This window comes from Meles meles, chromosome 13 (genome assembly GCF_922984935.1).
Source record: "Meles meles chromosome 13, mMelMel3.1 paternal haplotype, whole genome shotgun sequence".
In the NCBI taxonomy this organism is placed as follows: Eukaryota; Metazoa; Chordata; class Mammalia; order Carnivora; family Mustelidae; genus Meles; species Meles meles.
Window position 1 is genome coordinate 86,011,697 of NC_060078.1, and position 25,156 is coordinate 86,036,852.

Here is a 25,156-nt window from a genome sequence, read left to right on the forward strand (position 1 = left end):
CGAGGTGCCTTCTAAGGACCAGAATCATACTTGGGGCGAGTTTCTTAATCCAGTGAGTGCACTGCCAGCGTCTGGACAGCGAGGGATGCTGCTTCTGACACAGGAAGCGGGAAGCGGGAGTGTCCACCATGCAGAGATCCTGCTAAGTCTTGCTTAAGGGTGGGTTTCCGGCGAGAAACCGGACACTCTCTTAGGCACCAGCACCCTTCACCTGTGTCCTGTCTCCCGGTCATGACGCCAGCACCGTCACTTCAGCGACTGGCGAACGTGCAGATGGAAGGCGGCCGGTGTAAGGAAAGGGAAAGAGATTGTGTGCTACGCGTGCGTCCTTAATCGAATTCATAAGAGGACACTTCAAGGTTGACCAGTGATAACTCAGTGAAGAAATCTTACTGAGAATTTGAAATGCAAACACTCCGAGAGGAACACAGAAGTCAGTGTGTTAACAACTCCGAGTAAGACGAGACTCGCCTTTCTTCCATGAGGTAGACTGTGGCTCTGGTTCAGCTCGGAATCCCTTAGTCTGGTGTGCGTAGGAGCAGAAAACAGGAGTCCTTACATAATTCACATCTCCGCTGTGTACCGAAGAGGCTGTTCCTGTCCCACACAGGCTAGTGACGGAGAAGTCAACCACAGCTCCGTGAACAACACCCCAGAGCCTCCAGGACCCCCGGACCCGGAGGACTGGCCTGGGTTTTGGAAGATCTATCCCCGATGACACTGGGAAATGGGTGCCTGGGGTGCCAGTGGCTGTGTGGGGTTCCCAGGACCTGGAATTCCACCTCTCAGTCTCCACAGAGCCATCGGACCAAGCTTGAGAACCCACTGAGGCGAGCCCCTGACACATGGCTGCCCTGCGGGTCCTGCCCCTTTTCTCTGCACCACAGTGCCTGAGGCCACGTCCGTAGGGCAGGGTTGCCACCTTATCTCCTGGGGTCAGTGGACGGGGATGAATGGTGCTTCCCGAAAGGTCCCGCGGACGCTCACAGCCTTGAAGAGCAGGTGCAGAGAGCCAGGGACACTCTCCGGGTCACTTCTTAACCCACTCTTGCCTCAGGCACCGGCTGCGAGGACAGTGGGGTCCAGGAGGAAGGAGAGCTCGCCGTAAAATGAAACCAGTGCAGCCCTGAGCCTGGGGACGGGTACCATGGCTGTGAAAGAGCTTAACCCTGATGCGTCTGGGATGCAGCTGGCGCCTAGGCTCCCTGGACATAAGTCTGGGGGGCGGGGTGCAAGCCAGGGGACATGGTGTACGACACGTCCTCCCGTCAGAAGTTTCTGCAGGAACTCTGCGTCCCTGATGCCTGCTTCCACCCGGGCCTGTCCACCTGCCAGGGTTAGGGCCCACGTGCATGCGGGACACAGACAAGCCGCGTCTCAATTCCTACAAACCTCTGCTGCTTTCTGCCAGGTGGACCCGGGTTCCCCGGGACCAGTGCACGACTGACTCAATTCAGGAGGAATCGGTGGTGAGATCCCGACCTGGTCAAACTTCCTGCCGTCCACAGCCGAGCTCCGTCTGATGAGAGCACCTGCCGAGACAGGTGTGCCCCGGCCCTTGGGTCAGGCAGGAAGGGACCTCCGTCCGTGGCGACCACACAGGATCCCGCAAACGCCAGCAGAATCAAGGACGAAGCTGAAGTCACTAACGCTGAGGTAGACCCCAAACGGACAAAAGCAAACACATTCAATGGTCGGGTGAGGTGCGGGATCCAGATGCAGTGATGGAACGGAAATGTTGGCGCGTGTGAGATCATCGTTTAAATAGAAACAAGAAGAGAAAAAAATCCATAGAAATAGACTTAACACAACTGTGAGCTCATGGGAGGAAAACTTTCAAATGCCTCTCAAACAGTCAGTTTAGACTCTCCGCCGAGAGAGACTCCTTTGTTCTTGGGCCGGACTATCCAAAACTACAAAGATGCCGTTTCCTCAGGTCGACACGCACATTACTGGGACACCAATAAAATGTTGATTAGTTTTTTCTTCCTGAAACCAGACAAGTAGATTCTAAATTTCTGGGGGGAAATAATCAGAAGCAGAACGATGAAAGGAGCCTGGGTGCCTCTGTCGTTTGAGTGTCTGACTTGACCTCAGCTCCCTCCCATCTTGGTCTCAGGGTGGGGGGTCGAGCCCTGCTTTGGGCTCCACTTGGAAAAAAGAGAGAGAATGAGGGGGAAAAAGCAAGCCATAAAACCGGATTCAAAGGGAACGAGGTGGACCCCAGCATATATGAAATTCACGACAAAAGTCACCCCAAAATAGAAGACGACAGCCTGTTCGATGGCACGCTTCGTTTGCCCTTACCAGGACGCAGTCTGGGAAGAGCGGCAGCACACTGTTGGGTTTTAATTCGGCTTATTGTTGAAGGGCCGGTGGTGTTACGTGATGTGTGTGGCATCGTGTGATGACCTGGGAGGGGGGGCCCTCGCTGCGGGGAAGGGGGACGAGACGCGGACGGTGGGGACGGGGGATGAGCCTGTCCTGGAGACAGAGGGATCAGCCTGAACCGTGACTTTAAAGATCCAGTTTTAAATGAAAAATAGACATATAAAATCCTGTAATTGGCTGATGTAATCGCATGCATGTCCGTAGAGTGTCCTCTCTCTGCACATTGAAGGGAATCGGGGCTCCTGAGTCCCAGCCCTGCAGGGCCCGGGGTGAAGCTGGGACATCTCGTTCTTCCCGAAAAGCCACAAGCAGATGGTGAGAGGACACAGACGCCCGCCCCGCCTGCCGCCCGCTGGTCAACGCTGGGGCGATCTGAGTGTCATGAGGACACAGGTGACAGCGGGTTGCCACACACTGAAACAGCTTCACAAACGACCCTTCCAGAGAAAAGAGGCAGAAAGGGACCAACGTTGGTTTCTGTCCACGGGGTGAAAGGTCGGCAGTGCCAGAGGCAGGGTCTCGGGGGCCAAGCGCACGTGTTCCCCGCTGAGCTCCGGGCTCGGGGAGGGCAGATCACAGCCTGTGTCCGGGGGCGTGCTGACGGTGGGACCAGCAGAGAGCAGAGGCGTCATGGCCGTCTGGTGAGGAGGTGGCCACAGGAGGCGAGTGGCAGAAATACAGAGCAGGGGTGAGTCACGGGGAGGCAGGCTGCCCACCCCAGAGCCAGCACTGGGCTTCCACGGACCCGAGGCCACGAGCAGACAGAACGGACGGAGTCTGGGTTTTACAGTGCCCAGCGTGACCCGGCTGCCGAACACAGTGAGTAAGACTGGGTGGGATCCTGAGCGAGAGAATCTTCTACAAAAGGTATTTCGTAAATAAGCCGGGCTTGAGTGCTGACGACCAGCGGGTGATGGGGTTCCTGCTGGGTGTCTGAGGCAGCCGGCGGGGGCTTGGCAGGTGGGCGAGAGCCCTTGTTCTTGAAGACACATTAGAGTGTTTAGCAGTAAGATGTCGTGTGTCTCCAATCCCCTTCATGTAGCTCAGGGAAGCGGCGAGTGTAGGCGTGCACTCGTGTGCACCGTGGGAGCACCGTGTGCTTCGCTGAACACGTAGGAACCTACAGGCCTCCGCGTGTTTGTTTCGCAGACGGTTACTGCCGTGTGGCTTTAACGTCTTCAGCGCAGAAGCCGGGTGAAAAGAACGAGACGTCCGCAAATCGTCCCCGTTCCTCGGCCACTGACGTGAGCGGGGGCGCGAGCTGCTTCTGTTCGGGAAGCAAGGAGCCCGGCCAAGCAGGGGCTCAGGCCTCAGGGGGACGGGCCTAGACCCTCCCTGGGCTCCGAGGGACCGGGAAGCTCTCTGGGCGTGTTGCCGAAAGCCGCGTTCTCTGCGGGTCATGGCAGCGCCTTGTGGCCCTGTCGCTCCTGCCCGCCGCCCTGCCATCCACGTGCCCCCCTGTCCCCGGCTGTGGTTAGTCTCCAGCGCCCGCGGGAGGTTCTTCGGAAGCGTTCGCCTCCTAAGCCACGTCCCTTGGAAAAATATGCTTGTAATATTGTTCAGCACCATCTACACGCTCACGATCCCATTTCTACAACAGCCACACCACGTTCCGTGTTTATGTGCTCATTACAAAAATTTTTATGGCAAACAAAATTAATATTTCAAAAGGACCTTATGCATTTAATAATTTCTGTGCCCCGAATGAGGTCAAGCTTCATTCTCCAGGGTGGGCAGGGTCCAGGGTGGGCAGGGTGTGGAAGCGGGGGCTCTTGGAGCAGGAATGCACACCCAGGCCATGCCGTGTGAGTGCAATGGTCTGGACTCATCACCCAGTCCTGGTCGGGTCGCCCAGATGGTCCCGCCCTGGTAACAGAGGCCTTATGGGTGATGTCCCGGGGAAATGCAGGTTCAGAGCTCCACGGAGCAGGTGCCCTGGCTGGGGCCTCCGGGGACTCTCTTGGAGGGGGAAGGTGTCCCTGTGTGTGCCCCTGCAAGACAAAAATAAGGGTCCCCTGCAGTCCCCGAGGACTGGCACCCAGGCTGCCTATGCCAAGGGAGGAGGGAGGCCAGAGGCAAGGATTCCACCTGGAATCAAGCTGATCCCCTGCTTGCCCTGGGGGGCGGGGGCAGCCTGAGAGGCCACGTCTCTCCGTGCACCAGATCCCTGTCTCCAGACCACTCCCTGTCCTGATGGGGAGACAACTCGGGGTACTTCCGAGCAAGAGACCCTGGTCATGGGGAGCAAGTGCGGGCATTACGGCAGATCTCGAAGGCTCCTCCTGGCCAGGGCTCGGCACCCACCTCCGTAGCCCTCCCTGATGCCCGACGGCGGGCGGACACAGCCGTGACCGATACGCCGGCACACGCGGGCCCCAGGGTGACCTGAGCAGTGGCCTCCGCTCACGTCCAGGTGCAGGAAGCGTAGCAGGCAGCCCTGTGGGCTCTGAAGGGCGGTGCCAGTGTAGGGACTCAGCAGACCGTGCTACCAAACTCCACCCCACAGTTCCCGGGAGAGGCCAGCTCCCGGGGCCGGGACTGCCGGCCACACTCTGTGCCCATGTTCCTAACTCCGGGCATTTCTGTCCCAGAAGAAAAAAATCTTTCAATTAACATTTTGTACGATGAAGTTATCCATACACATTTCTGAAGACGTGAATTTTGTCCTAATTTCATTATTGGACTTTTATCGCAAGTTTATATTTTGAGTAGCTGATTCTCAAATCAGGAAAACAGCAGGAAGGCTGGCTGAGCGTGAGCCGCGCGGGCCTGGTGCCATCCTAGACCCTCGGAGGCTCACGTGGACGGGCCGCATCTGCCCTCTGAATCTCGTCTTCCCAGGGTCCCAGGCGGTGACTCCACGCCTGACTCCTCCGGGACAACAAGTCTGTGCCACACGAGAGATGCGGTGAAGTCACAGTGAGCCGGCCCGTGCGTGAGGACCTGGCCTGCGGAGCATGGTGGGTTTCTCCTGAGCGGCGGAGGACACCCGCTTGGAGCGATGTGGGCTGTGCGCGGCAACCACGCGCATGACTTTGCTGAAAGCTGGTCGGCACCGTGACTTCTCTGAGTGAAGGTGAGGTCTGGGCTCTGGCACCCAGGGCGGGACGCCGGTCCCCAGAGGAGCTCACGGGTCCTGTGGCTGTTCCCAGCCAGTGCAGCCGGGCGAGGCAGAGGGACACGGCCACTTTATGTTCAGTCCCCAGGGGCAGGCTTCTCCATGCCGAGACTCCAGCAGGTACCAGGGCGCAGGCCGTAAGGCCCAGGTCATGCCCCAGAGTGTGACCGTGGTGCCTCGCATGAGCTCGGGGGTGCCCCTCTGTTGGCACTGACCCTAGAATCCAAGAGGTGGGGTCTGGGGTCCAGGACTGCACGCAGAGGGGGCACCCAAGGAAGCCACGTCAGAGTCTGGTGGCTCCTCATGGAGGCGTGGGGCCCAGGGGTCATTATTCTCCGTCCGCACTTCAGGGGTTTGAAAAATACCATCTGAGGGCCCCAGGTCCTCCTGGCCAGCATCCCACATGCCCATCTGAGCAACAGAAGAATTGTTCCGAGCAGGAGAGGATAAAGGTCCTTGCGGGGTGTCCCTGCCCCCTGCGTCCCTCCTTCCTGTCTAGTTCCTGCAGGAAGCCCCCCAGGGATGGGCAGTGCCTGCAGGAAATGCATGGTCTCCAGGCGGCCCCAACAATCACAGGGCTGGCCGGCAGCGTCCCCCATCCCATTACCGCTCTGTTTGGTGCCAGGTCGGCTGGGAAGGTGATTAGGTCATGAAATTCACACAGAGGCTTCATGAAGCCGCAGACTGTGGGGGGTGGGGACTCATCCACAGCCCCAGGGCTGCCGGTCAGTTGCGCACGGACACATGCCACAGTGTAGCACCCACGAGGACCATGGGCTCTCGGCTGTCTGTAGAGCCTCGGGCACAGCCCCGGTCCTGCCTGTGATAGTCACCTTGCCTCTTTGGGCCTCCTCTGCAGACCAAGATAAGGACTAAATCAAAATCAAACAAAACCAAATGAGGGGACAGTGAGGGAGAGGCGGGGCAGCCCCAGTGGGGGGCCCAGAGCTTGGTTGCCATCCGGGATCTGAGCTTTGGGGCCCCGTGTGGGCAGGGGTGGTGGAGAGAGTGGGTCCACCTCTGGTCCCAGGCCTGGGGGAGCTCGGGGGCGGGGGCCCTGCTGCATGGCTGGGATGGTAATGGCCAATCCCAGCTGGCTGTGGGCTCAGCCAGCACTGAGGTTCCTGCTGAGTCTCTGGGACACAGGGGAGGCCAATGTCGGGGACACGTGGGAGTCGGGCTCAGCCACACAAGCAACACCTCTGCAAGGGCCGGGTGGGGCCTTTATCTCCGGAGGTTGAGCCCACAGCCATGGAGGCTGCGCAGGGGGAAGGGAAGCTGGTCCATGGGGCTAGCCAATGCCCGGCGCAGGCTGTTCTCTACCTCCAAGCCCCTGACCTGAGCGAGCGCAGGGTGTGAAGCAGCCTGAGGAAGGAGCCCGTGTGAGCTACCGGAGCATGCGCGGTAAGCCAGCAGGTGCATGAGGCCCCGCAGCCGGCGACCCCAGGAAAGCTCTTCCTGCTCAGCCAGTGGCACAGTCTCCCACATCACTGGCTTTGACCTCGGCAGAGAATTCTGGAATATGGAGCAGGAGGCTGAGAAATGATGGGACCCAAACCCTCGCCCACTGCTGGTTGGGGAATTGGAGGCCCGCCAGGCTGGGCCACGCCGAGCTCCCCCAGGGGAACGGATGCTGCTGGCCTGGCGCTGGGGTGCAGGGGTGCACAGGCCGAGCGGCGTGCCCCGCCCACAGCCAGCGAGCCGTCCCTGGTGCAGCTTTCTCAGCCTGTGGCCGGAAGGGACTTTCAAATCTTTAATATTTTCATGTAAATTTGTTTTCAGACTTAAGCTAAAAACAGGATGATGTTGGAAGGAACACAAAGCTAAGAGGCTGGTTTTTTTCCTGGAGATATTTTCATTATTTGATAAGGATTTAAATGGATTTTAACTGCCTCCCCAGATAGTTCTTTTTAAATGTTTTAATTTTAAGACCTTCCTGGCTTACTACATTATATGGCGCACCATCAGGCTATATATTCTCTGTCCCATCAGCCTGAACAATAGGGAAATGGGATCACAGTAATACCTTTGCAGGGACACTGACGTGCAGCAGTCGTGGCCCAGAACTGGTCTCCTCCCGGCTGCAGCGGGCTGGGGAGACCCGTGCCCCTGTACCTGCCATCTCCCTGCCTCCCCCACACTGACTCTCTGCCTCCCGGGGTCCAGGGCACCGGCCACGCCCGAGGCAGCCCAGACCCTAGAGTCCTTTCCCAGGGAGCGATCGGACGCTTTCTGGCCGTGCAGGTGGCTTGGCCCGAGCCCGTTCTGTCCAGCCATCCACACCCGCGGCTGCTCCTCCGCGCAGGTTCCCACACAATGGGAGGGGGTGTTGTGTAGCCGTGAGCTTCCGAGAATTTCAGCAGCTGGTCCGGGCTCTCCTGCTGAGCACCAGACTCTGACCCCGCAGGCTCTATTTGAGCAACACTGACCACCCGTCAGCCCTCAAGGGAAACTGAGGTCAGGCTTTTGCTGGATCTGTGGTTCTGAGCAGGCGACTTTTCTAGCCTGAGCCTCAGAAGGCATCAGAATAGGATACCGCGAGGGCCTGGTGCGGCTGCAGGAGACGCAGGCGGGTAGAGCAGAGGCTGAGAGCCTCGATGATGTCACCTGCCGTCCTTATGCCGGGAGTCCCTTGAAGCAGTGGCTGGACACTGGGTGTCTGAGGCTGCCTGCTGGTGCCCCTGTCCCAGCCCAAGTGCTCACCGCCTCTCGTTGACTCAGTTTGTTCATCTGTGAAATGAGGGCATTGGTCTTGCCTCTCCGGAGGGTCTGTGTAAGGATTTCGTGAGTTTGTGCCTCAAAGCGGAACGGCCGGCACGAGCGTGCGGGGCTGTGAAGACATCGGAGCCGCACTGTTGCTCAGGCGCCGTCCGTGCCCGGGGCTTGACGCGCTGCGCCGGCCGGGCAGACGTGCCCGTGGCAGCCCAGCACCGCTGTGAGCTCCCGAGCAAGGGGCGGGGCAGGGCTCTGTTGGCCCCATTCCTCCCCCCGAGACATAACAGGGTGAGCACTCGGGATTTGTCACTGCACATCCCGACGTGGGACTTGTTCTGCAGCCACAGGCGAGACACAGGGTGGTGGCCAGTCTTCAGGCCTCCGTGTCATCAGGCCGCCCGTGAAAGCCCCTGAACAAGGGAGTCCCGAGCCAGGAGCCTGGGTTGCTGTCTGGACCTCCTGGAGAGCCCCTCGGCCCCCAGGCTTCAGGCCGGCTGAGGAAGGGTGCGTTGAAGGAACCAGCACAGGAAACCACTGGCTGCGCGCTGCCCGCACGCGACGCTGCCGAGCGGGGGCAGAGCGCGCCGGTCCTGCTTCCCAGTCGCCCGGCCACGCTGATGTAGCCAGAGCAGAGCTGCTGGGGCCTTTATGGGCCGTTTCCATTTCTAAAATACGGCGTAAGTTGCAAAGTGATAATGCATGTGACAAGAAATATTTATGGCGTGTAGGACTGTGATAAATATTTCTTTTATATCCTAAATAAAATCCCAGTCCCGAGTGTTTTGTGGCCTCTTTTATGTCTTCGCATTGTGGCCCCGGCCTGTGATTCAGCCAAAATTTAGTGGCAGCGAACATGAGCTGTGGGACGCTCCCCAACCCCGGCAGACGTCAGCCCTCGGTGCCAAGAGCCGGCTTGGCCGCTTCGTCTGGAAGGAAGCCCGGCCAGATGGGGAAGGGTCAAATGTGACACAGAGGAGCGGCTTCCCCAAACCCAGGGCCCTGGCCGTGTTGAGCGACACGCTGGGCTCTGCGCTTAGAACCAGCCCCGCAGGATGCCTCTGACCTGCCGTGGAGGCAGTCTGTTACACGGGAGGGGACGAAACCGAAGACAGGTGACGGCCATAGGTCTGCAAGTCCGTTTGGATCCAGAGAGCACTCCGAGCCCGTTAGTCTGAGCTACAGCAACGGGCCGTGGACCGGACGCTGGTGTTAAATGTGGGTGTGGGGCAGTCGCAGAAGTCCCAGGGCAGTGTAAGGGATGCGTCCTTCGACACATCTTGCCGGCAGGCGACCTACTGAGAGAAGCAGGTGGGATGCCCATCTTTGGAGACCCACAGACGCAATCAGAGGACGGAAAGGGAGAGACCCGTCCCGGATGGGCGAACGTTGGGTCCCGCGCTATCCCTACAGACGCCAAGCCACGCTTTCTCTCAACGAATGGAGCGTCGCCTGTCCTCTCCTGGGAACGGCCACCCTGTGCTTCTGTCCACTCAAGGCAGAGGTCGCCTTCCAAATGACAGCCCACACAGGGCCAAGACCAGGTCCCACATCCAGCAAAGGGCACATGGGAAATCAGAAATTGGGATGTTCCCAGCATTTTGTGGAGAGACTCATGGTCTCACGGCCTCTGAGGGCAGGACTATCCACGTGGGTGGGAGGGTGACAGAAGGTATGATGGAGGGGGCTGTTTGGGGCACGCTGTTCACCAAGCGCACGTGTGTGCACACCCACGTGCACTTCCAGCACACGCACGCGTGTACATACGCACGCACACCCATCCGCGCTGGCCTCGGTGGGGGAAGCAGCGGGCCCCGGGCGGCTCATCACTGCGCTGCTGCGGCTGTCAGCGTGCTCCGAGCTCCCCCGTTGGCCACGGGGCCCCACAGGGCTCCACCCAGCTCCGGTCTCAATGTCCCTTGAATGCCAAGGAGATACTGTCCTTGAGAACTCAGCCTCACTCCACTGAAATGAAACATTACAACATCTTTGCGCCGTGACTGGCCAGCCGGTCCTCACTCCGCTTGGGCCCTGCCCTCCGCCGTCCCAGGACAGAGGGACAGAACATGGAAGCCGGGGCGAGACAGTCCTCTCCCGGCCCTGAGCTGTGTCCAGTGAGCTTCCCCCTAGAGGTAATTACGTCACAGGCCAGGGCAGCAGAAGCAAAAAGGCCATGATGAAAAGACAAGGGTCCCTTCTGAGTAAACACCGTGTTGGGCAATCGGCAGCAGCCGCGTATGTGGGGTGTGTGTGTGGGGGGGCTCTTTCCACTGATGGAAATGCACCCGCGGGTAGAAATGCTGCCTGGGACCCCCATGCTGCGATCGAGCTGCTGGGATGCGTTGTCGGGGGCAGAGCCCTGGACGTGAAGGTGATCCGCGGCTTCCTGGCTGGGCACCGGCAGGGCTGTCTGTTCCCATCCTCCCCTGCAGTGGGGAGTGGGGAGAGCTCGGGACACGACGGCATTTAGATGAAGAGGAAGGAGATTTGGGAACAGGGGCAGCCTGGGAATGGGGCCCCCTGGCCGGCCCAGCGAGCACTGGAGAAGCTGTGTCCCCCTCGTGAGCCCACACGCACCCCCCCGCCTGCGCACCTGCTGGGGCTGCCCCGTGCTGGCAGGACCTGGCATGAGGCTTGCCTTGCGGATGGGACCAGGAGCCCAGTGTCCCTGGTGAGGCCAGCGAAGAGGCGTGCAGGCTGCCGGCCACTGTGGGGAAGGACGGTCACTTGGGCTGTCACCATCCCTCGGTGGCATTTCTGAAAAGGAGGACTCAGACAGTATGTTACCTTCTCCTTAATTTGCCTTCCTCCCTACCCCAGCTTGACTAAAAATTTAAGATACAGTGAATGGCAAAGTTCAGGGTCCCCTGAGAGCTCTGGCCACATTGTCCCCGGCATCCATCTCATGCCAGTGTGGCTGGTGGAGCCTACCGTCCGGCATCTTCACGCCACAAGGGCAGGCGGGCCTCTCGCCGGGACGTGCCGGCCTGGGTGTGTCTGCCGCTCCCGCAGGAGGATTGACGGTGTTACCAGCAACCCCGATGCTGGCTCAGATGAGGGTTGGGGTCAGTGGAGGCGGGAGGGCCCAGGGCTGTGAGCGCAGACGCGGCTGGAGTCCTGACCGTGTGCAGACGGCTCCTGGGATGAGGCTTTGCCTGCTGGGGACCACGTTCCAGAAGGGAAACAGGGAGCTCGGTGAAGGAGAGCCCTCGGGGAGGCTGGGAACGAGGACAGGGGCCCACAGAGATTCTCCGAGTGTGCTGGCTGCAGAATGACGTGGAGGCCAGCGGCCGGGTCAGGGAGTGGCGTCCACGGAGGGCACGGCTGCAGGCATAAACCCCACAGTCCTCCGGGCATCGGTCAGCCTGGGGCGGAATCTGGGATCGCGGAAAACATCACTGCTCCAGTTTAGGGCCAACCGGCTTGCGCAGGAGCACCCGGGGCCCCCGGACCCGTTTCAGCTCCTCCTGCGCCAGCGGTAACTGGGCCATTTCTAGCAGCATGTGCTCCGGCTGCAGAGCAGCTGCTAAGAGAGCCCACGCCGACGATGCGGCTCAGGGCCCCATCCCAGCTCTCCTGGGAGGGGCGGTGCACGGAGGTGGGGCTCCGGTCCTGGATTCCTGCACAACTCGGGTCCGCTGACTCTTCCAGCGCCCGAGGCCAGCCTGTGCCAGGCTTTGAAGAGAAGGAGCCGCGTCCTCCGATCCCAGACGTGCGTGTGTGGGGGAGATGCAGCCCCAGAGCCTGAAAGCAGCTGCTTTTGCGTGTGGTTTGCAAAGGGCGGTGGTAACTGGCTGGAGCGTTTGGGCGAGGTGACCGGCCGGAAGGGATGTGTCCTTTCAGGCTGGGCTCAGCCGCGCTGCAAATCCCCACACCACCTGGCATGAGCAGCACCTGAAACGCCCAGGGCCAGTGCGCGAGGTGGCGGGAAGACTGTCCGGGGAACGGGCTTCCCGACCCTGCCCTGCCGGGCGCTGGGCTTGCTCACACCAGGAATGGCGTCCGAATGGCGTCTGACCCCAGGAAATCAGTCGGTTTGAAGTCACCCGTTGGCTTTCTCGGCTCCGGGTGGCAAACAGCCACCCATGGGGACCTGGCCCCGAGCAGTGGAGGGTGTGGCAGAGACGCCATGGGGATGCACTCCCCAAACTCAACACGCAGTGATCCTCGGCTCTTGCCTGGTGAAGGTGTTGCTGCTTCTCGGGAGCAAGGGCAACGCGAGGTTCGGCAGAACTGGGAGAAATGGAGCCCGTGTGGACGATGCGGATTTACTTCCTGTCCAGGACGGAAACGGAGACTTGGGCCCATGAGAGAGGGAGCCCATCGCACGGGGAGCCTGATGGCCCAGTGTCCCCCGGGGGACCGTGCAATACAGAGGCCACTCCTGCCAGAGGGTTCTGGGCTTGCTTTGTCCTCCCGAGACAGGCCCCATGGCGGATGCACCGCTGTCCTGCCCCCACGGAGCCCAGGTCCCAGGTGTGCTCACGCCCCTTCCTGTGCCCCACGGGGCCCCGCAGCTGTGGACTCTCCTCAGGGGCCACACAGCCCCGGACCCTCTGTTCCAGCCACTGCTCCCTCGGTGACACTCCTCAGAGTGACCGAGTCATCTGCCTGTTGCTGCTGGTCTGCCGTCCCCGCAGCAACATCAAGCTCCCAGGGGGCAAGGCCCCATCTGTGTGGCTGCCTATCGTGTCCTCTGTGCCGATGACGAGTCTCGCACAACCCGGGAGCTCGCTGATAGCCGTGGGGCAGATGACTGACTGTGGTCGTTCCGAACGTCACCGTCCTGCACGCACATCCTGCACACAGGCTTCCTGGAAGCCGGTCGGGCTCTGCTGTGTCAGTCGCCCCCGAGGCAGAGCAGAGTGCTGGGTCTTCGAGGTAACACGACCCCGGAGGAGGTCACAGTCTGCCAGGATGCTGCTGGCCGTTCCCCAGGCACATCTTGCTCCCCGTCCTCTGAGCCTCCACACATACTGTTCCCTCTGCTTGCACTCCCCAAGCCTTGGGCCCCCCGCTCCGGCTCAGCCCCTGGACCTCATGCCTGTCCCCTTTCTCTCCTCCAGCACACTCGGCCGAGCGCTCCAGGGAGGCCCTCCACCCGCATTAACGGCTTGATCACGGGGTTGACCCCCACCCATCTGTGAACTGTGCATGAGGCTTCCTTCCAGCAGAGCCCGGGCACAGATGGGAGTCCCACGTGTCCCGGGGGAGCCTCGGCGGTGGGGACAGGGCCGGGGCGTTCAGAGCACAGATTCCGGAGTCAGACAGACTCTTGCTCACTCCTGGCTGCCCCAGGACCCGGGCCACCTTGAGCACTTGCTTACACCTCTGGACCTCAGATGTTCTGTGAACTGAGGATGGCAAGCAAGCTCCCCCGGGGGCCGTGGGGACACTGGACGAGGCAAGGAACAGAAGCCGGGCCCAGAGCGAGCGTTCACTGGATTATCTGCTGTGATTCATGTTTCCGTAGCCCGGTCGCTCGGAAAGGGGACCGTGTTCCTGTTTCCCGGACCACAGAGCAAACCCCCACCCTGCTGGCCTGGAACAGGGGCACGTTTTGTTCTGCCCGCGGGCCTGCAGCTTGGGGGGACCCGGCTGGGGGGAGCCGGGGTCTGCTCCCCTTGGGGCCCAGGCTGCCTCTCCAAGGCCAGGAGCTCCGCACCGGGCGGTCGGTGCTGCTCGTCCCCCGGGGCCCAGCCAGGCCTGACGAGCAGAGCTGCTCCGTCCGTCCTTCCCGTGCGGCCCCCAGCGAGGCCGTCGCGAGCTGGGACGAGCGGGAGCCTGGACCCCCCTTTAGGGCCTGCCGCGTCCCGCTGCTGTGCTTCTGCCACATCCCTGCGGGGCTTCACGGACCCGCCCCGCCCCACCCCTGCGACGGACGGAGGCATCCGCACGGGGCAACGGCACCTGCGACTGACGGTGCGGGGGAGGGGCATTTCGGGAGGCTCCAGCCACCACAGACTCGTGCCGGAGCGGAGCGGGCGTGCTCAGTGCTGCGGCTGGGGAGAGCCACTAAAGCCCACGGGGCCTGTCCACGGGGCCCTTGTCCACGGGGCCTCGTGTTCCTGCAACGAGCATACATTTCTTTGACGATCGTTAAGAATCGCATTTTTTTAAAGTGTAGTAGAGTTTGCAAAGACTGTTTCTTGGAAAAAAAAGACGTGGGGACAGAGAGGGGTTATATCCACGACAAACATCACCCAATTCCCTTGAAACCTTTCTGCTCGACTCAAATTCCACTCCCCCTGCCAGAGCAGCCATCTACCCCTCCCCGCTCCGACGGCCGCTCTCCCCTGTCGCCCTCCCAGGTCCGCCCGTCGCCTCCGCACGGCCCACCCAGCACGCAGTGGTTCTGGATGCTTCCGCTTCGAGCACCCCCCGACCCCCACGAAGGCATCACCCCAGCACCTCAACAGCCTTTCCCGAGGAACTGGGAGGCTTTCACCTGGGTCACATTTCAAATACCTTGTGGGGAAAATGGAAACAAAGTGTAAGTATTTGGGGAAAATACGAATGAACCACTTTCTCCCACGGTCGTTTGTGGACGGTTTGAAGCAGGTCATTCAAATGAAGCCACCGGAAAATAAGCAGTAGGGACCACACCCTTAGTCAGGGGATAAACCTCGAGCAAATTCAGGAGGAGGAATCGTCACGGCCATCGGTAAGGAAACCAGCTGGAGCAAATGCACTTGGATTTCTCCTCTTTTCTGACTCACAGGTTCCAGCCGGATCACGGCTGCCCGGAGCCCGGCCCCTTCTGAGGAAGCCCCACAGGGCTGAGGGGCTGAGCTCTTGGGGGGACCTCGTCCTGGGCCAGAAGTCCTCCCGGGTGGGGGAGGTGACAGGCGAGGCATCGCGAAGACGGCGCTGCACACGGTCAGGTGGGGAGGAAGACAGGTCGTTGCGGAAGGAGGGACTCACAGTCCCGGGCCCCGGTGCTGCCGTGCCGGTGTGGGCAGGAGAGCTGGGCGAGGGCTCGGTCCACAGGACGGGGTTGGCTGCCTGGTGCTTGGGGAGGCAGGGAAAGGGATGGGTTGGTCAGACGTGCCCTGGCAGCTGGGGTGAGGACTCAGGTGGGACGCAGACTGGGAGGCTGTGGCCCTTGGGACACGGAGGTCTGATCCAGGGACAGAAGGACCCATCACTCCTGCGTTTGCCCTTTGATTTGGATGCAGCTGATGGACAGCCTCTGAGTTTCCTGCTGGATTTCAGCAGCTCAGAGGTCTCGATGGTGTTAACCCAAGTTACCTGGTGGCATTTTAGAGGAAAGGTAAATGTGAGGAAAGGAAGCAGAACTACCCTTAAGAAGATGACTTAGTCTGCTGTCCTTCTGTAATGCCGTAAACTCACAGGGGAGACTTAAGAAATGAATGACTTCTGCAGCCTTCCGAGTGGGCAAGTGTTTGAAACAGACACGTGGACGCCAGCTGGTTCTGGGTCTTCTCCCTGATGACGCCACCGCTGACCGTCCACCTCCAACAGCTTGCCCACTGACAGCCGGAGAGAGACAGACGTGACTGTGGATGTCGACGGATCATCTGTCTATGACTTCGAATAATCTAATTTTCTTAGATTCAAAATCACAGTTCTGTGAACTGAAATGGAAATTCCCAAGCATTTGGGTGAGTGTCTGGAACTTTCTGTTGAGGCGGACGGGTGCCTGTATGTCTCTGAGCACCAAGATTATGCGTGTTTTCTATCTTCCTCCAGCACCAAGGTGAGGACCGCGTGATCCCCTCTGTCCTCCTGCTGATCCTGATCTGGGGTAATTCTGTGTCTGTATAACTGTGCTTTGGGTCTGGTCACGGTGATGGTCGTGACTAAGTCGCGCTGACAGCAAGCAGACGGCCTGGGGTCGGAGTGACTGAGCAGAGTCCACATGGCCATTAGGATCGCAGGACCAGATCCCGGGTCAGCACGCAACGCCAAGTGCCCAGGACAAAGCTGCACGGGGGCCGCCTCCCACGGGCCTGAAGGGGCAGAATGGGAGCCTGGGCGGAAGCTGTGACTGCAGGAGCCCCCCAGCCCCTGAGCTAGGCCGCACCAGCCCGGGCTGAGCCCCGGGAAGGAAGCTTGACGGCTGTGGTGTGCACGGGCTTCAGGGCCACCAGGCAGGGGGAGGGTGTCAGGGAGAGGGTCTGCCCCGGGGCCCTGCAGAGCACTTGCTGTCATGGGTGACGACCACACTGTGGCCCCGGCGGGCCCGACCACCCAACCACTTCCCGTCTTCACGAGGTGAGGCTCATTAACTCAGCCGCATGTCTGAAACCCAGCGGCAACAGCAGTCACGGACCACATGACGTAACAGGAGCAAGGTAGGGACAGAAAAATCCACGTGAGAACAGGGCGCTGCGGTCTCTCCTTCCGGAGAGTTGTGGGACCCCAGATGGGGATCGTGCTGTCAGCCGACCACCCCGTGTCCCCCACCCCACCCCCAGCACTGCAGACCTCAGCCTTCTCCCCACAGGTCCTCGGGCTTGGGTAGCCCCTACTGTGTGCGGAGTGGTACTCCAGGTGCCTGGGGAGCCCTCTGTCCCGCCATTCCCATGAGATTCCAGAAGCATAACTTCCCTTCAAGAATTGGGATGACGGCCCAGCATGCACAGCCACCGTCTTCTCTCCCTGATGGCTCAGCGCCATAAAGAGTTGGAAGGACCAGGATCCCAGCGTCTGTGAACCGGGCCAAGGTTGTGGGTTCTGCCCTGGGGCAACATGGTTTCCAAGTTTCCAAGCCTGGGGTTGTAGGGACGAGGGTCATTGAGTACAACAATAAGGGGGCCACTCCCACGTCCCCTTTTTTGCTGACCAGAGTCAAGCACCGTGATTCCAGGGAGAGAGCTCATTTGAGGCCAGCAGGTGACCCCCTACAGGACACCACCCCCCTGTGCCTTCAGCAGGGGAGGGCCAGTGAATCTGGTGGCCATGAGCCTACGGTGCAAATGACTATCCCTTAGACTAAAGGTCTTGGTCAAGAAGGAGCTTCGTGGGAGGTTGTGCAGTACATAAGCCATTCCGTAAGGGCACGGACTGCGGTCATGGGCGGGGGGGAGGAGAACCGGCCTCTGAGAGATTCGTTTTTGTGAAGATGAGTTGCTCCCCATGAACAGTGAGAGGATGTCATGGGAGGGACCTGGGAAAGGGGTCCATGCGGGACACTGAGCAAGAACCAGGTGGTGAGGGAGACACCGGCCCGGCTTCGTAGGAAGCGTCTGGGGCATGTGGACTCCCAGCTCTGTGCCCACCCAGGCTCCCCTAACCTCTCCACCGCCCACATCCCGATCGTGTGCCTTCCAAACCCCCGCCAGTGGGCGGCCAGCCCAGCCCGCAGGTCAGTGGGGATCCGTGCCGCAGGCCCTCCGTCCTCTCCCGGGGAAGTTAACAGGACTGTCCTTCAGTAGGGACATGCTCTGCCCCAGAGAGACGTGCGTCCCCCTGCTCTCAGCCAGCACAGCAGGACACGACCCCTCTGCCAGGCCGCGGCTCTCGCCCTCAGCTGACGGATGCCCAGGAGTCTGCGGGCAGTGGGGACGGGCATCAGTCGGGAGCAAGGTGCTGAGGGAGCATGGGGCCCCAGACGCCTCCGAGAACTACACGAGCCGGTCTCGCCCGCGTCATCCCCATCTTCCGCTCAACGCCGCCGCGCGGGTCCACTTCACGCCGGGTGGGTCCAGCGAGGACTCAGGGCTGGGGGGCAGGTGCCATCATTCTGTGCCGGCCGCCAGGCAGCGAGTCTCCACCAGGGTCAGCGGCAAGTCAACCGGTTCTCGAGCGGACAGTCCAGAAGGCCGGAGGGGCACAGATGTGCGAACCTCACGGTGGCCGGAAGCTCCCGCTCCGTCTCTTCCCCGGCTCCCCGTGCAGCTGGCATCTCTCAGGGTGCCGCTGGGCAGAGTGTGTCCAGCACGACGCCGCCCCACGAGAGACTCCCCGGCACGCGGTGGGGGCGGGTTCCGGCCCTCCCGGAGCCACGGCTGCCCCCGTCCAGTGAGCTCCCAGCTCCACACGGCTCGGGGGTGGGAGCAGAGGGCCCACACCTGCCCCCCTGCTCCCCTGCAGACGCCGCTTGAGTCCGGGGTGATGGCTGTTACTCCCCGGTCCTCCGGAGTACCTGTGCTCACCAGCCCCATTACTCCAGCGCCGCACTCTAGCCTGATAATAATCCTCTCCATTAAATTGCTGTGTTCTGGGCGACCTCCCCAGGCTCCTCTCTCTCTGGGAGCTTTGTACTACCCTCAGCGGGTTCTGCTTCTCTAACACTCTGTAAGCCTGGCTTTGCTGCCCACCGAAGAAATAAAGAAATAGAAATAAATAATCAAATTACATTAAGAACTCTCTGTTCAGTTTACAAGGCCGTCTCTGCTTCCGGACCCTCAGGGAAGGTCTGCTCCTGGCATCGGCCTCCGGCTCACGCCCTGGGTGCCCAAGCCACGGGGTCCCGGCTGGACCTGAGCAGTGGCCCCAGAACCCAGATCCTGGAACCGACACAGGAGCTCAGCTCACAGCGCTGAAGCCGAGCCCAGGGACCTGCCGTGACTGGTCTCGTCCTGGTCTCGTGTGGTGGAACTGACCAAGCACCGGGCAGGCAAGGACGGGTGTCCCCGTGCATGGGGACAGCTGCAGCCCTTCCGAACAGAGGCTCTGTGAACCACGTGATAAACACGCAACGATTAAGAGATCACCTTAGCTGGGCTGTCGCCGACACGGCTCCTCCTAAAAAGCAAGATTTTCGTTTGCGCCCTCCTCAGCCTTTGTACGGACGCACCAACGTTTTCACGAGTCTTTCAAAACACAGTGTCTTCGCCGAAACACGTTTCTGCCGCCAAAGACTGTGTGAGAAGTCTCCCCACAAAGCCACACTGGTTTAAAATATTTATTAATTAAAAAAAATTTAAAATTCTTTTTATACAAAGATGATGAGAAAAATCTCATGCAAACTCTGGGCATACAATAAAAATAACGCAAATATTAATACGATGATTTTGTACAAAATAATTCCATTTTAAGTAGGACCTCCGGCAGCGCAGCCGCCTTCTCCGGGCCCGGCACCCCCTCGGGGACGAGGCGAGGCCCGTCCACTCCTGCAGGGGTCCAGGGTCCACGTGCGGAGATGCTCACGGTCGTCACTATGATTGGTGATGGATGTCCTACGGCTACTACTGAGAACACGGGACCGAGACCTCGCGCACGCGCAGGAGGAGCTCAGCGTCGAGGAGCGCATGAAGGTTTTCGGAGAAGTTTCGGATAATCGGCTCAACTCAAGAAAGCGCCTGGTGACAGTTACAGATGCTTCTGCTTACAGCCCGCAGCGGATTTATGATCTGTCTATATTACGAGGAGTTTGCATAATTAAAACAATTAGGGGAGCGACCTACCACGGCGATTAGAAATGCGTCAAACTCGGAATGTCGTACAAAAGAGCTTCAATATGAAACAGTAACCCTCGGAGAGCCGCCGCGCCCGCGCCCCGCACCCGCTCACCGCGCCGCTTCCGCACTCATCTCATTCTCCGTAGCCTGAGTCTGTTTTCCTTGTCCCGTTTCTTAAGGATAAGGATGAACTGGTTGAAAAAATGCTCCTGGTCCTTCTTTTTTTGAACAAGTCGAAACCTCTGATCCCGGCCGTACTTCTCTGCAAACTCCTTAAATGTCGTCCTGAAAAACAAGAGCTTTCCTGAGAGCCCCCTGCCCCGGGGGTCGGTGTGACGTTTCCTGGCATCGCCTGGGGGACGGACAGCCCCTTTCACCAGACCTGGCTGTCATCTGGCCGCAAGGAAAGGACATGAGGTAGACCGGGGCACGGGGGCAGGACATGGGGTAGGCCATGGGACGGGGCGGGACGTGAGGCAGGTTGGGGACAGGGGCGGGACCTGCGGCATGTTGGGGACACTGGCATTATGTGGGGAAGGTTGGGGACAGGGACAGGACGTGGGGCAATTTGGGGACAGGGGCGGGACGTGGGGCAGGACGGGGACAGGGGCAGGACCTGTGGCATGTTGGGGGACATGGGCAGGACGTGGGGCAGGTCGTGGACTGAAGGCTGTAACTGTGGCCTTTCACCCCTGCCCCACCTGCTCCCATGCTGGGTGTCCTTTCGCCCGGTGGGACTGGCAGGGACCTGATCCCCTGAACCCTGCTACGGCTCCGTCTCAACAGCCTCTGGCCTCTGTCCCTCAGAGCTGGCCACCGCCCACTGCGCCCACCATTGCCGTGGCTGCCAGGGTCCCCTCCTGTCTGTGGCTCTCTCGATCTCCCGCTCTTGCTGGCCCTGGGCCCGGCGCGCCCATCCTTGCTTCGGCACTGATCACCACTGACCACCCCTTGTTTGGGGAGCCTCGCCCTACACTCAGGGTCCTTCCTGGCCCCACAGTCACGCCCACAGTAAGCCCTACCCTTGTCGCTTACTCCGTCCCCTGCCCCCACTCCACTGGCAGCATCGTTATCCGCTGTGTTTCCCGCTGAAGGTCCCAAATGTCTGGCCCAGTGGCCACATGTGGATGTCCCCAAATAACCAAGCGGCTCCAGGGCCATGGGGCCAGGGAGACCGACACGGGGTCTGGGGCGGCTCACAGGGCAAACGGGACGTCCCTTGCAGGGACAAAGGCACCTTGCAGAGCTCGGGGTCCTACAGCTCCCCTCCCCCCAGGCCTGAGCTCACAGCAGGACAGGTGTTGGGGCGGGGCTGAGCGGCAGGAGGCACCTGGTTGCTCATACTCGGTCCAGGGCACGCTCTGGTTCCCCCATTTCTCTTTGCAGAGAACCCCATAGTCTGCTGCGGACGTTAAGTTGTTGTACTGAATGATTATAGCGTAATAGCTTTTCTGTACACGAACAACAGCACACAGACGGGGCCATTAGGACCGGGTCCATCCCCCGCGGTCGCCAGCCTCCCTCTTCTCAACTGCTGCTGGGTCCCTGGTCACGCCCTGGGGTCCTGCCTGCTCACGGGCTTCTCAGAAAGAAACCCCTTCTCTCTGGTGCTCTCCTCCCTTCTTCCCTCTTTCCTCCTTGCTGTGGATGGAAGCTGCGTGTCCCCCAGAATCATATGTTGACCTCTCCGAACCCCCAGGTGCTAGAATCAAAGTGGGGCCTTTGGGAAGATGGTGGAGCCCATGACGGCTCACTGCCCTGGTTGCCCCCTGCTCCTTCCCCATGTGGGGACACAGAGGCAAGACAGTTGTCTACGAGCCAGAATGGGTCTCACCTGACCCCACGGCCCTGGAGCCCTGATCTCGGACTTCCAGCCCCCAGAACTATGAGAAAGAATTGTGTGTTGCTTAAGGCCCCTGGTTTGTGTGATTTGGTAAGCAGTCCAAATGAGCAAAGATCCTTTTCCCTTTCTTCCCTTCGAGATGAGAATCACAGGGCTTGTTACTTTCTTCACGTGTGTGGGTAGCACTCTAAGCAATTCCCAGTCAGGGGACAGGCAGAGATCCTGTCTGCAAGGCCTTCCTCTGGGCACTTCCAAAAAGAAGTGTCCCTGGAAAGAAAGGGAAACTTAAAATCTGTGGCCCCATAGCCATGCCCGAGGGGACAGCCTGGCTTCGGCTGGCCCTTGTTCACCTTGTTGGTGAACCATCCAGTGGGCCTGGAGAACCCTCTGGGTCATGGGCATGGCATCCCCATTTTCCCTCTGGCAGCTGGGGACACAGCCCACCTGTACGGAGATGGAGGGGGCCACTATGACCTTCCAGAAGGAGCACAGAGTGCAGATTCCATAGCCTCACCAGCAGCCCAAGGAGAGGCCCCCTGTGGCTCCCAGCCCCATCCCAAGACCCCGAGAGCTGGGCAGGGAGCCGGTTCTGGCTCTCCGTGTGGCTATGGGGACAGGGCCAGAGCGAAGAAGCACTGAGAGGCTGCCTCCAGGCATGCTCAGGTGGTCCGTGTTGAGCTCACCCGGCCATCCAGCGTGCAGCGACTTGAACTGCCCATCTTCTACTAGAACGCCCAGGGAGCGGCAGAAAGAAAAGGACCTACGCCCCGGAGTCACTCATTTTCCCTGTGTGTGTGTGTGTGTGCGCGAGCGCGTGTGATCATTCTCCTAATTGCTCAATGCATTCTGAATATTTTCTCCTTTGTGTCCATAAGAGGAGAGGGAATGTGTTGGCTTATTGTTCACATTTCACCAACGGACAGTTCAAGAATATTATTACGTAAATGTTCCTGATGATGTTGGTGATGGTGATGATGATGACGGTGATGATGATGGTGTTGGTGGTGATGATGGTGATGTTGGTGATGTTGGTGATGGTGATGTTGGTGGTGATGATGGTGATGATGGTGATGATGGTGATGTTGATGATGGTGATGATGGTGATGTTGGTGATGATGATGACCGTGGTGGTGTTGATGATGGTGATGTTGGTGATGTTGGTGATGATGGTGTTGGTGGTGATGATGGTGATGTTGGTGATGTTGGTGATGGTGATGTTGGTGGTGATGATGGTGATGTTGGTGATGGTGATGATGGTGATGATGGTGATGTTGGTGATGATGATGACCGTGGTGGTGTTGATGATGGTGATGTTGGTGATGTTGGTGATGATGGTGTTGGTGGTGATGATGGTGATGTTGGTGATGTTGGTGATGGTGATGTTGGTGGTGATGATGGTGATGTTGGTGATGGTGATGATGGTGATGATGGTGATGTTGGTGATGATGATGACCGTGGTGGTGTTGATGATGGTGATGTTGGTGATGTTGGTGATGATGGTGTTGGTGGTGATGATGGTGATGTTGGTGATGTTGGTGATGGTGATGTTGGTGGTGATGATGGTGATGTTGGTGATGGTGATGATGGTGATGATGGTGATGTTGGTGATGATGATGACCGTGGTGGTGTTGATGATGGTGATGTTGGTGATGTTGGTGATGATGGTGTTGGTGGTGATGATGGTGATGTTGGTGATGTTGGTGATGGTGATGTTGGTGGTGATGATGGTGATGTTGGTGATGGTGATGATGGTGATGATGGTGATGTTGGTGATGATGATGACCGTGGTGGTGTTGATGATGGTGATGTTGGTGATGTTGGTGATGATGGTGTTGGTGGTGATGATGGTGATGTTGGTGATGGTGATGATGACGGTGATGATGATGGTGTTGGTGGTGATGTTGGTGATGTTGGTGATGATGAGCCTCCCTTCCACCAAGCTCCTTCCAGGTACCAGGCACTGTTTGCTTTCCTGCCTGCACCCCGCAGGGAGCCTGCTGGAGCCGTGCTTCCTGCAGACGAGACCTGAGACCAGAAGCTCAGGAAGGTGTGATGCCTCACCCACTGCCACGCTGAGGAGGGGCTGAGCAGGCTGTGCCCAGAGGCAGGGGCCCCAGATCATCTCCTCTCTCCTAGGGTCACCATGTGGGGGACACAGAAAAAGCCAGTGTTGTCATCTCTAATGGGGAGAAGCACACATGTCTAGGTGCACACCTGCTTCTCTAGATTAGGGTCTTGTGATGGGGTCATCCACGCTACATGTTCTCCTGTTCAGGAAATACCTGCTCTTTACCCCCGCAGTTTTGTCAGAGCCCAACGTCCCGTTTTCGACCGGGAGAGCTGGACAGTCTCCCACTGCACACGGGAGGGTCTTCACAGAAAGCAATGTCAGTTACCATCTGTTCAAACAACGATGCTGTACTAAGGGATTATAAAATACTAACACAGGCACGTCCACTTAGACACAATGTCCTAACCCCAGATGAAAATAAACCACAATCACTTTTTGCTGATAAAAGTGATAGTTCTCTAATTTCAGAATTTTACACATTCATTACTTTTTAAGTATCAGTCAACGAGACTAATTTTTAAGAACAGTTACGTCCATGTACTTTTCTAATTTCTGACGTCAGTCTCCTATGCGTTTGTCCTATTTCGTGGGAGTAACGTCGGGTTATTCTAGGTGTGTTTTGGCAGCAAGGTGACTTGCCCATTTACTCTGGCGTGTGTACCTCCCGTCTGCACCCCAGCCGACCGGGAAGGCGTCTGGAACCAGCAGGGTTTGTGGGGTTTGTGTTCCTGCTGTCTGTGCCCTGTGTGTTCAGTCTATGATCCCTAGGTCTGAAGTAAGACCTCCCCTCTGAGTGCTGACCTGCCGATCATTTAGGCCGTCGGGTCAGGGATGCCAGGCTGGAAAACCAGGCATCCGGGCAGCGGAACGGAGGGACCGCGGAGCAGGTGGGGGGAGGGGCAGGGAGCGCAGCGGCCACTGGGAGGCTCGCTCCCCCTCAGCAGTGAGGACACGGGCTTCCCTCCCCAGGGGGTCGCCGCCATCACACTCCTGGTGTCCAGGGCCCGCTAGGGTGTGCGGTTTAGCAGACACAGACCGTGGGAGCTGTCCTGCGGTCACAGGCAAACCATCCAGCCCTGGGGATGCCCGGTGTCTGTTTCGTCCCCGTACCTGGGTGACACCTTAGACTCCTCCAGAAGCTTTTTGAATTCTTCTTTGGCGAGCAGCAGTTTGCTCCTCTTCTCCTTGTACTCTTCTTTTATCCTTGTCTTGACGAACTCCTCAAATATCTCAAAACACACACAAGAAAGGGTTATGAGGCTGCGCATCAGAAAGGAAACCTCGGGTTTTAAACACAGCACGAAAGGACGGCGAGAGCGTCCGTGGTTCGGCCCTTCTTCTCCGTAGCAGCTGGGGCCGAGGCCGGAGCCTTTCAGGGGATGTGCTCCCAGCGTCACGAGACAAGTGTCTGCGTGACGAAACCTGGGTCCCCACGAGGCGCCGTCTCGGGGCCAAACCCCGAATCGGCCCTGCTCAGGGAGGTGTGCGATGGGCAACGCAGCCCTGTCCGGAGGCCACGGGAGCTACTGAGGGTCCCAGGCGCCTGGCCCCGCTGCCCCCGTGGCTCTGGTCTGGGAAGCCTGTGAGTAGCTCGTCGGGTCACACACCGTCTGGCCAACGGTCACATCGCCGCTAGTAGTCCCAGTAACCCG

The 25,156-nt window shown here is 59.3% G+C and overlaps 1 protein-coding gene across 1 annotated transcript in view; it reads right to left on the reverse strand.

Moving 5' to 3' along the window:
• Positions 1-19,153: 19,153 nt before the first annotated feature.
• The window catches only part of TCERG1L (transcription elongation regulator 1 like), a 172,398-nt gene continuing 166,395 nt past the window's right edge, over positions 19,154-25,156 (reverse strand). Inside the window, exons 11-12 of the mRNA XM_046027910.1 lie at positions 24,615-24,733; positions 19,154-19,875 (exon numbers count right to left, since the gene is read on the reverse strand). Of these exons, the coding sequence (XP_045883866.1) occupies positions 19,719-19,875; positions 24,615-24,733 (276 nt within the window). The 3' untranslated portion in view covers positions 19,154-19,718. The remainder of the gene's footprint in view (positions 19,876-24,614; positions 24,734-25,156) is intronic.